General features: G+C 37.3%; 1 protein-coding gene across 4 annotated transcripts in view; it reads left to right on the top strand.

Annotated features, from left to right (window-relative positions):
- Positions 1-11211, top strand: part of SAMD8 (sterile alpha motif domain containing 8) — an 83722-nt gene extending 72511 nt beyond the window's left edge. For all 4 annotated transcript variants that reach the window (XM_053692137.1, XM_053692136.1, XM_053692139.1 and 1 more), the window contains 2 exons: positions 8029-8179; positions 8402-11211. In XM_053692137.1, coding sequence (XP_053548112.1) covers positions 8029-8179; positions 8402-8706 — 456 coding nt within the window. In that variant the 3' untranslated portion in view covers positions 8707-11211. The remainder of the gene's footprint in view (positions 1-8028; positions 8180-8401) is intronic.
- Positions 11212-12593: the final 1382 nt, after the last annotated feature.

Below are 12593 nucleotides of genomic sequence, written 5' to 3'. Positions count from 1 at the left end.
TTATTCAAAATTTAAATGCACTCATGACCATAATGTCCTTTTAAAGGGTCATACTACCCAAATGTTGAAACACTTGAAAGTGATGCAGCATAGCTGTAAAAAGCTGACTAGAAAATATCACCTGAACATCTCTATGTAAAAAATAAAGATATTTCTTTCATGTAATTGGCAAGAGTCCATGAGCTAGTGACGTATGGGATATAAAATCCTACCAGGAGGGGCAAAGTTTCACCACACCCACAATTCAGTTTTACAAACTTTGCCTCCTATGGAGGTGGTGAAGTAAGTTTGTGCTAAAGATTTCTATGTTGATATGCGCTTCTCAGCATTTTGAAGCCCGATTCCTCTGAGTACAGTGAATGTCAGAGGGATGTGAAGGGAGTATCGCCTATTGAATGCAATGGTTTTCCTCATTGGAGATCTATTTCATAGGTTCTCTGTTATCGGTCGTAGAGATTCGTCTCCTACCTCCCTTTTCAGATCGACGATATACTCTCATATTCCATTACCTCTATTGGTAACTGTTTCAGTACTGGTTTGGCTATCTGCTATATGTGGATGGGTGTCTTTTGGTAAGTATCTTTTCATTACTTAAGACACTCTCAGCTATGGTTTGGCACTTTATGTATTTATATAAAGTTCTAAATATATGTATTGTACTTATACTTATACCTGACTCATGGCAAATATATTTCCTTTTGCAGACTGTCAGTTTCATTTCTGGGAAATGCATTTTTTAGAGAAAAAAAAAAAATCTTACCTGGGGTATAGTCTTTTTTGCAATTGACTGTTCTTTTTTTATTCGCGGGCAAAATTAGGCTTGCGAGGGTGCAAATGCCAAAGTATATTGCGTAATTTTTGGCGCAATTGGCGCAAAGTTACGTTCGAGGATGCAAATTCATCATTTCCGGCGCCCTAGTCGATGCAGAGTCACAAGGTTGCGTCTTTAATGACGTGAGTGTGTCATTTCCATATGTTGTTAGTGCCAAAAATAATTTCTGTTTGTGTTGTGCGTCATACTTGGCGCCAAATATTTTCATTATTTAAAACCCCATTCCTATATGCCTCTTGCCTTTTCTCTCTATCAGAGGGCTATGCTGTTTCCATTTTTTTCCCATTCCTGAAACTGCCATATAAGGAAATTGATCATTTTTCTTTATATGTTGTTTTTTTCTCTTACATTTGCAAGATGTCTCAATCTGATCCTGTCACAGAAATCACTGTTGGAACCCTGCTGCCTGATAACAGTTCTACCAAAGCTAAGTTCATTTGTTGTAAACTTGTGGAGATTTTCTCTCCAGCTTTGGTTTGTAACAGTTGTCATGATAAGCTTTTACATGCAGAGAATTAGTCTATCAGTAATAATACATTGCCTGTTGTTGTTCTTTCAACATCTAATGTACAAGATATACCTGTGAATTTAAAAGATTTTATTGCTGATTCTATTCAGAAGGCTTTGTCTGCCATCCCGCCTTCTAATAAACGTAAAAGGTCTTTTAAAACTTCTCATAAAGTTGATGAAATTTCAAATGACCTACAGCATACTGAATTATCCTCCTCTGATGAGGATCTATCTGATTCAGAAGATCCTTCCTCAGATATTGACACTGACAAATCTACTTATTTATTTAAAATGGAGTATATTCGTTCTTTGTTAACCCCTTGAGTGCTAATGACGGCTCTAGAACTCTCCCAACTTGAGGGAGATCTGGGAGCTCCCACCCGCTCCTACCCCGGCGATCGGTGCTGCATAATGAAAGGCATCGCCGGGGCTTCCGTTTTGCGTGGTGACGTCACGCACAATAAACGTGATGACGTCACCGCACAACTTTACTTAACATTAACAATGTTAAATATAGGAGCATGCTGCTTAGAAGCCTGTATCTCAGGCATCTAAGCATCTACAGACCCCCAAGACCCACCGTTGGAAAGGTAATCGCCTAACCTTTCCAACGGTTTAAGTCTTGGGGATCTGAAATAAATTAAAAAAAAAAGTAAAAAAAAAATATTTTTAAAAATATTAAATAAAAAACCCTTTAAGAAAACCTTAGCACCCAGGTGGGAAAGTGCTTAGCACTCAAAGGGTTAAAAGAAGTGTTGATTACATTGGATACTGAGGAAATTAGTCCTCTTGTTATTAAAACTAGTAAATGTTTAAATTCTGTTTATAAACCACCTGTGGTTACTCCAGAGTTTTTTTCAGTTCCTGATGCTATTTCTGATATGAATTCTAAGGAATGGAGTAGGCCTGGTACTTCTTTTATTCCTTCTTCAAGGTTTAAAAAATTGTATCCTTTGCCAGCAGTTACATTGGAGTTTTGGGAAAAGAACCCCAAAGTTGATGGGGCTATCTCTACTCTTGCTAAACGTACTACTTTTCCTATGGAAGACAGTACTTTTTTTAAAGATCCTTTAGATAGGACACTTGAATCTAAGGAAAGCCTATTTATATTCTGGTCATCTTCTCAGGCCTGCAATTTATTTGGCTGACGTTGCAGCTGCTTCAACTTTTTGGTTAGAAAATTTAGCGCAAGAAATGGATTCTGATTTGTCTAGCATTGTTCGCTTGCTTCAACATGCTAATCATTTTATCATCAAAATTGATGTTAATTCTATGTCTTTAGCTATTTTAGCTAGAAGAGCTTTGTGGCTTAAAGGGACATGAAACCAACATTTTTTCTTTCATGATTAGAAAGAGAATGCAATTTTAAACATCTTTCTAATTTACTTCTATTATCCAATTTGTTTTATTCTCTTGATATTCTTTGCTGAAAAGCATATCTACATATGCTCAGTAGCTGCTGATTGGTTGCTGCACATAGAAGCCTTGTGTGATTGGCTCCCCCATGTGCATTGCTTTTTTTTCAACTAAGGATATCAAAATAATGAAGCAAAATAAATAATAGAAGTAAATTGTAATGTTGTTTAAATTTGTATTCTCTATCTGAATCATGAAAGAAAGATTTTGGGTTTAGTGACCCTTTAAATCTTGGAATGCTGACATGACTTCTAAGTCTAGATTGCTATCTCTTTCTTTCCACGGTAATAAGTTATTTGGTTCTCGGTTGGATTCGATTATTTCAACTGTCACTGGGGGGAAGGGAGTTTTTTTGCCTCAGGATAAAAGACCTAAGGGTAAATCTAACGCTTCTAACCAGTTTCGTTCCTTTCAACAAATTAAGGAACAGAAACCTAATCCTTCCCCCAAGGAATCTGTTTCCAATTGGAAACCTTCAAATTGGAATAAATCCAAGCCGTGTAAGAAAGAAACCAAAGTCAGCCCCCAAGTCAGCATGAAGGTGAGGCCCTCATTCGAGCTCAGCTGGTAGGGGGCAGATTAAGATTTTTCAAGGATGTTTGGATAAATTCTGTTCAAAATCAATGGATTCTGAGTATTGTCTCTCAAGGGTATCAAATAGGATTCAGAGTAAGACCTCCTGTGAGAAGATATTTTCTCTCACGCATCCCAGCAAATCCAGTAAAGGCTCAGGCTTTCATGAAGTGTGTTTCAGACCTGGAGTTTTCAGGGGTAATCATGCCAGTTCCATTTCAGGAACAGGGTCTGGGGTTTTATTCAAATCTATTCATTGTCCCAAAGAAAGAAAATTAATTCAGACCTTTCTGGATCTTTCTGGATCTGAAAATTCTGAATCGTTATGTAAGAGTACCAACTTTCACAATGGTGACTATAAGGACTATTCTGCCTTTTGTTCAGCAAGGGCATTATATGTCCTCAATAGACTTACCGGATGCATATCTTTATATTCCGATTCATCCAGATCATTATCAGTTTCTGAGATTCTCTTTTCTAGACAAGCATTACCAATTTGTCGCTCTTCCTTTTGGCCTAGCGACAGCTCCAAGAATCTTTTCAAAGGTTCTCAGTGCCCTACTCTCTGTAATCAGAGAACGGGGTATTGCGGTGTTTCCTTATTTGGACGATATCTTGGTACTAGCTCAGTCTTTACATTCTACAGAATCTCACACGAATCAACTAGTGTTGTTTCTTCAAAGATATTGTTGGAGGATCAATTTACCAAAAAGTTCCTTGATTCCTCAGACAAGGGTCATCTTTTTAGGTTTCCAGATAGATTCAGTGTCCATGACTCTCTTTGACAAGAGACGATTAAAATTGGTTTCAGCTTGTCAGTCTCAATCATTCCCCTCAGTAGCTATGTGCATGGAAGTTTTAGGTCTCATGACTGCAGCATCGGACGTGATCCCCTTTGCTCGTTTTCATATGAGACCTCTCCAGCTTTGTATGCTGAACCAATCAATGGTACAGGGATTATACAAGGATATCACAATTAATATATTAATATCCTTAAATCCCAATGTTCGACTATCTCTGACTTGGTGGTTAGATCACCATCGTATAGTTCTAGGGGCCTCTTTTGTTTGTCCAACCTGGACTGTGATCACAACAGATGTGAGTCTTTCAGGTTGGGGACAGAGGCGTAACTAGAAACTACAGGGCCCAGGTGCAAGAATCTAAGAAGGGCCCCCCACCCCCCCAAAGAAAAGTGAATTTGATACATATCTTTTTTTTTTTTTCTTTTTTTTTTACATTTAACACAGAAAAAAATATGTGAATCGGATTACATGTCTACAAAAGGAGGTACTCTGTGCCCACAGTCTGTGAGATGGTCTGACCCCTCATTACTGTATATAGTGACACTGTTTAACCAACCAGTACTGTATATAGTGAGTCAGTGACACAGTCTGTAATCTGTCGGTGAGATGGCTGGTCTGACCCTACCCGCCCCAGTACTTTATAAAGTGACCACAGTAGTCTGTGACATGGTCCAGCCCCCCTGTACTGTATATAGAAAATAGTGGTACTGTATAGACTGACACTGTTTACCCCAGCCCCCACCATGCTGTAGTAACAAGGTCTGTAATTTGCTGGTTCCACAAACATATACACACACACACATACATGCATAACTACACACACAGTCGCATACATACACACACATAAATACCAATGGGTAAAACAAACACAGAAACACTAACCGCTGTAGTCAGAGACACTAGTGAAGCATCATGTCACACTCACATGATATCGGTGCAGTCAGTGGCAGGTCAATGTTTTTTATGCTGGGCCCCCACCCTTGGGGGCCCAGTCACAATTGCGACCTCTGCACCCCCTGTAGTTTCTCCGCTGGTTGGGGAGCTGTTTGGGGATCTCTGACAGCACAAGGGATTTGGAAATCTCAAGAGGCGAGATTACCAATCAATATTTTGGAACTTTGTGCAATTTTCAGGGCTCTTCAGATTTGGCCTCTGTTGAAGAGAGAACCGTTCATTTGTTTTCAGACAGACAATATCACAACTGTGGCATATGTCAATCATCAGGGTGGGACTCACAGTCCCCTAGCTATGAAAGAAGTATCTTGGATACTTTCTTGGGCGAAATCCAGCTCTTGTCTAATTTCTGTGGTACATATCCCATGTGTAGACAATTGTGAAGCGGATTATCTCAGCCGTCAGACTTTACCTCCAGGGGAGTGGTCCCTCCACTCAGATGTGTTTTTTCAGATTGTTCAGATGTAGGGTTTTCCAGAAATAGATCTGATGGCTTCTCATCTAAACAAGAAACTTCCCAGGTACCTGTCCAGGTCCAGGGATCTTCAGGCGGAAGCAGTGGATGCGTTGACACTTGTTACCAACCTGCTTATATTTTCCTGCCTCTAGTTCTTCTTCCAAGAGTGATCTCCAAAATCATCATGGAACAATCGTTTGTGTTACTGGTAGCTCCAGCATGGCCTCACAGGTTTTGATATGCGGATCTTGTTCGGATGTCCAGTTGCCAACCTTGGCCACTTCTATTAAGGCCGGACCTTCTGTCTCAAGGTCCATTTTTCCATCAGGATCTCAAATCATTCAATTTCTTATGTTCTTCTCATAAATTCTCTTGGCATTCTTTCAGATTTCCTAGAATTTTACAGTTTCTTCAGGATGGTTTGGATAAGGGTTTGTCTGCAAGTTCTTTGAAGGGACAAGTCTCTGCTTTTTCTGTTTTGTTTCACAGAAAGATTGCTAAGCTTCCTAATCACTGTTTTGTACAGGCTTTGGTTCGTATCAGGCCTGTCATTAAATCAATCTCTTTTCCTTGGAGTCTTAATTTGGTTTTGAAGGCTTTACAGGCTCCTCCATTTGCGCCTATGCAGTCTTTGGACATTGGACTACTTTCTTGGAAGGTGTTGTTCCTTTTGGCCATCTCTTCTGCTGGAAGAGTTTCTGAGTTATCTGCTCTTTCTTGTGAGTCTCCTTTTCTGATTTTTCATCAGGATAGGGCGGTTTTGCAGACTTCATTTAAATTCTTACCTAAGGTTCTAACAACATTAATAGAGAAATTGTTGTCCCTTCCTGTGTCCTAATCCTTAGAATTCTTTGGAGAGATCCTTACATTCTTTGGATGTGGTGAGAGCTTTGAAATATTATGTTGAAGCTACTAAAGATTTCAGGAAGATTTCTAGTCTATTTGTTATCTTTTCTGGTTCTAGGAAAGGTCAGAAGGCTTCTGCCTTTTCCTTGGCATCGTGGTTAAAGCTTTTGATTCTTCACGCTTATTTGGAGTCGGGTCAAGCCCGCCTCAGAGAATTACAGCTCATGCTACTAGATCACTCTCCACTTTGTGGGCTTTTGAGAATGAGGCTCCAGTTGATCAGATTGGCAGGGCAGCAACTTGGTCTTCTTTGCATACATTTACTAAATTCTACCGTTTTGATGTATTTGCTTCTTCGGAAGCGGTTTTTGGTAGAAAAGTTCTTCAGGCAGCTGTTTCAGTTAGATTCTTCTGCTTTATGTTTTAAGTTTTTCCTTTCATTCATGAGACTAAACTTATATTTTGAGTTGTGGATTAATTTTTTCAGCGAAAGATGGCTGTTTTTATTTTTATCCCTCCCTCTCTAGTGACTCTTGCGTGGAGTTCCACATCTTGGGTATTGCTATCCCATTATCACTAGCTCATGGACTCTTGCCAATTAAATGAAAGAAAACATAATTTATGTAAGAACTTACCTGATAAATTCATTTCTTTCATATTGGCAAGAGTCCATGAGGCCCACCCTTTTATGGTGGTTATGATTTTTTTGTATGAAGCACAATTATTTCCAAATTCCTTTGTTGATGCTTTTTACTCCTTTCTTTTTCACCCCACTACTTGGCTATTCGTTAAACTGAATTGTGGGTGTGGTGAGGGGTGTATTTATAGGCATTTTGTGGTTTGGGAAACTTTGCCCCTCCTGGTAGGATTGTATATCCCATACGTCACTAGCTCATGGACTCTTACCAATATGAAAGAAATGAATTTATCAGGTAAGTTCTTACATAAATTATGTTTTTACCTCAAAAATTCCTCAGTAGCCACATTCCATTGTAAAGGACTTCTAAGCAGCAAATCAGTATGTCTGATCCGGGACAGCCGAAGGATTGAGCGTCGTGCACTCTCATGTTATTTTCCTATTCAGTTTAATGAAGTTTACTATGAAATCTCCTGAGGTCACAGTAAGAGTTCATGACCTCAGCAGTGCTGATTGGCTGCTGTTCATTTCTTCATATATATTTTTTTATTTTTTTACCTGCAGCTGGGAACAGCTGAGTATAACTTTTTACACAGAACTTACTCTGCTGAGCTGAGGAGATTGTGAGGTAAAATATCTTCCTTTTTTACATAGAGATGCTCAGGTGATATTTTCCTGTCAGCTTTTTACAGTTATGCTGCATCAGTTTCAAGTGATTTAGCATATGAGTATTATGTCCCTTTAAGTGTCAAGTCTGTAAATTGTTATTTTTATTTAAAAAGTAAATGACAGTGGTTTGCAAGAAAAGAACAGATTACAAATGTTTAGCATTATTTTTTCTTTTCTTATTCATCTGTAAGTTGTTTCATTTTTTTTGTATTAAATTTATTTACTAGCACAGTAAAATACTTTTTACATGTACAAGATACAGTATCTAATGCTGTATGATGGTATAAAGGGTGCAGATTCTTTACTCATCCGTCTGTTTTTGCTTTTGTAGCTATATGACAACATGTGGGCCAAGCTTCAACGAGCATTTGCCATCTGGAGTGGCTTTGGCATGACACTAACTGGGGTGCACACATGTGGCGATTACATGTTCAGTGGCCATACAGTTGTCCTGACAATGCTGAACTTCTTTGTCACAGAATGTAAGTCACACATGTTGATTTGAATGTTACAGTTGTTGATAGTTTACTGTTGCTTAGAACGATCAGTTTGTTCTTTTTTTTTTTTTTTTTCTTTATTTTTCAAGTGTAACTATGTTCTATGTTTTTTTGTTTTGTTTTTTTTTTGTTTTAGATAAGGTGACTTGCCTTAAGACTTTGAACTGTAGCCTATGTATTGCTTATACCTTCTTTATTTTCTTTCAGACACCCCTCGGAGCTGGAACTTTCTGCACACACTCTCCTGGGTTCTTAACCTTTTTGGCATCTTCTTCATACTGGCTGCACACGAACATTACTCCATTGATGTTTTCATAGCTTTCTACATCACCACTCGTCTCTTTTTGTACTACCATACCCTGGCCAACACCCGAGCTTATCAACAGAGCCGGCGTGCACGCATTTGGTTCCCCATGTTTTCTTTCTTTGAGTGCAACGTGAGAGGTCCAGTTCCTAACGAGTATTGCTGGCCATTTTCCCGGCCAATCTTCTTGAAGAATTTATTCAGCTAATAATTTAAGCTTATAAGTATTTAATTACAAAGACCACATCAAAACAACATGTATCTCTCTTCTGCTCACGATGAGAGCTGGACTTAGAATCATGGAGAAGTCTTAATGTCGGATATCCACCTGTTGTTGAGTTTCAACATGAAACAAAAAGATCTTATGCAGCCAGCTTGAATGGCCTTGAGTATTAGCATTGTAAGATGCTCCTTGAGCAACAATCTCTGCAGAAAAATATATACTGTGACTTAAACATTAGTAGGTTTTTAGTACACACAGTGTACAATAAGCTACAATAATACACATCTGCCCAGGACTTATGTAATTATTGGGACAGCAGTTGTAAAGATTGTTGAGGTCGTATAAATAAATATATATATATATATATATATATATATATATATATATATATAACGCAAGAAACAATAACATGGTACTTGTAGATATGCTACACCCACATCCTTGGTTATTGTGTTCTTAAGAACAACACTTGCAGAAACTACATGGCAGTGTTTTTCACCTAAAATGAATACCGGATGTTAGAGTGTAATGTAAAAGCAACAAACTTATGAAAACTATATACTTTTGGGTAATAAGGATTTATTCACGGTTGTACTGTCAATGCTTTGGCCTGGAAGTAGACCCTTATTCAAAATAACTAAACAGAAAAGCACTTTTTTTTTTATATGTCCCACCCTCCCACAAAAATACATGACATATTACATACCTGAAATATAAACTGGAAGTAGTCTGAATAGAGTTGCATTTCCAATCATTACCCAGCTGTGTGTATAGCAGATTATTAAATGCAGACATGGACACAATGGCAAAAGCAACTGCTAAAAAATAGCAATATTCTAAAGCGATTTATACTAAAACAAGCAGTAAATTGTCTTATACAGAATATTTTTTTATTAGATTGTGATTACTTTTAATGGACAAATGTATTAAATAAATCAAAGTGTACTATTCAGTACGCTTTCAAGACTTTAAGGGGTCTCCTCTTCAGAGATGAGATCAGTAAAGACTTGCAGACTTATAGAATACAAGTTTGTTTGCATTTAAAGTGATATGAAACAGTGCTCTTTTGCAAAACAAAAATATGTTAAAGTAAACATAAAAATAATCTGATTGTGTTAAAAGAAAAACACCAAACAACTTACTTGTTTTCTTGCTAAACAACCCCTAAACATTCTCACTGTAGCCACTGCCTGTAGCTTGATATTGGAGCAGACATGCTGAGAACTAAAGTTGTATTCTGCCTCTTCTGCGCATGTGCAAGAACGTCATGTTTCTCTAGCAATCACTGAATAGTAAACCAGCTCAAGTTACTCTTAAAGATGTATGCCCTCACGCTATATATACCTTCCTGTAGAGACCCCAACCGGCTGTGACAGGAAGTAACACTGCACAAATGGTTAAAAAATATAAGCCACTGCTTGGTGCTTTTTATTACAACAATGATACAGACTGTGTTTTATATCACTTTTAAAGTATCAGTCTTCTATAACAACCAAGCCAAACAACAACCCGTAGGAATCACATTGTTACAAAATATAACAGAACCTCTAACTGTATATACATGTTCCATATACTGTTTCATTTCACCTTAAATTATAGTGGACTACAATACTTAAAGGGACGTGAAACCCAAAAAATGTATTTCATGATTTAGGTAGAACATACAATTTAAACAACTTTCCAGTTTACTTCTATTATCAAATTTGCTTCATTCTCTTGGTATGACAATTGCTATATTTATGCAGCCACCAATCAGTAGCTAGAACCTAGGATCTTTGCTGCTCCTGAGCTTTCCTAGATAAACCTTTCAGCAAAGGATAACAGGTGAATGAAGCAAATTAAATAAATTGGAAAGTTGTTTAAAATCACATGCACTTTCTGAATCATGAAATAAAAAATTTTTGTTTCATCTCCCTTTAACATGCCCATATTAGTACAAAATAGAATTGCATCCATATATTCCTAAAACGGTATATGGTATTTGAAGCAAATAATTTAAAAAAAAAAAAAAAAAAAAAAAAAAGCCCCAAACAGGGACAACAACTATGAATGAATGTTTATTATCTGACTGCAGTTTTTCTCTCTCAAGTTTGTTAAACATCACCTTGAATTGCTAATGAAGATATTGTTAAGCTAAAATGAAAACGGAAAAAATACTTCCAAATATTTTAATTTTTAAGTTAAGAGCCTGGTGCTTCAATACTTACTTCTGGAGAAAACAGCATTGCTCTGTGATTAAAGGGATGTTCTGGTGAACAAATAAACTGTGTAATGTACATCCTGGTGAATCAGAGAATATGAGCATCTGATTGGAACGTGCACACTAATTGACAGGCAAATGTGAAAACAGTAAAAACACACCAATCAGCGGCTGCGTATCTTTTGGGATCAATGCTGGTGACATGTCTCAGAGGTTAAAACAAAAAATGATATACATAGTTATTAATATTGCTTTGTCGTTAACAAATAAAAATGTTTCATAAAACAGTATGTAGGGTTATACAGCCTTGGGATATTGTTTACCAGAATGTCACTTTAGCCTTGAATACCAGTGGTTGGAGTGTATTACAGTGAGTATGCTATTTAAAGAGATGCAGTGTATTATTTACTCACAAATATTTAATAGACCTACACCAGTATCTGCCTAAGGCTGTGTCTTGTTAGCTAGCCCCATTAAGGGCTTGATAACACGTGGCGTTGTGCGTGAGCAAAAAGGGGCTTATTACAAGTTGAAAGTAAACACATTAAATTAACGTGTGTTGTGATAATGCAGCTTCAGAGCTCTGGGTAACTGTTACGCTCGACTGCAAAGTTGCACAAAAAAACATTAAAAATAAATTCAAGAGTACAGTAACACTAATAATAACACCATATAATAAAAAATATTTAAAAAACAAAAAAGATTGCATAAAAAAGTTATAAGTAAGATATAAGGTCTCAGGTATGTATGTATACATGTGTTTACATATGTATTTTTATGTATTTATGTGTGTGTCTGTAAATATATATATATATACACATATACATAAATATATAAAAGTGCATTGGAGCCCTTTACAGTCAAGAAGCTGAAAACATGAAATCATATTTATTCAATATATTTAATAGTGTTTAACTGTGTATTTTAGTTTACATTCAAATGTTCTTCACATAAGTTAATATGTTCCATATATTTATAAATAGATATATACTTTTTTATATTTATATATAGGTATAGATATATATTGTACATGGAAAATACACACACATACAGTAGAATCTCAATTAACCGGCACCCATGGGGATCGGTAGATTCCGGATAAGTGTATTTCTGGTTGCTTGAAAGTCACTATTAAAAATAGGTCCAACATGGGCAGGAGCCGGTTAGAGGCGCACGTATCGTATGAGACAGACTTCAACAGGATGCTCAATCAATAACAAATTCCGAGAACGTCTCAATCTCTTGCTGAAAACAATGTGTTTATTCAGGAAATAAAACGCATTGTTTTCAGCAGAGATTGAGCCGTTCTGGGAATTTAATGATTGAGCATCCTGTTGAAGTGGATCCTCCTATTGGGCTCGCCCTTGCCAGTAGTAGTGTGAACCCTGGTCCGGAAGAGTGATACATGACAGAGGGATGCTGTACTGCCGCGAGATAGCCCGCCCTGATTGCCAAGCTGATGCAATCGTAAGTGCTGTGGTATATTTTCTGTCCCTATTACTGTACCGTTTGTCTGAGTGGGTTAGTGTAGCAGATAAGTGTGTCTATTGTCGCTATATTTACCGCAGCTCCTGCTGTTTAAAGAGATCCGGACTGTTTCTTTATGCTCTAACATGTTAAAAAAAAAAAAAAAAAATTCTGGTTGCTTGAGAGTGCCGTTTGCTTGAGTTCC

The sequence above is a fragment of the Bombina bombina genome, chromosome 9 (genome assembly GCF_027579735.1).
Source record: "Bombina bombina isolate aBomBom1 chromosome 9, aBomBom1.pri, whole genome shotgun sequence".
Taxonomy (NCBI): Eukaryota; Metazoa; Chordata; class Amphibia; order Anura; family Bombinatoridae; genus Bombina; species Bombina bombina.
This window is presented reverse-complemented; position numbering and strand designations above follow the sequence as displayed.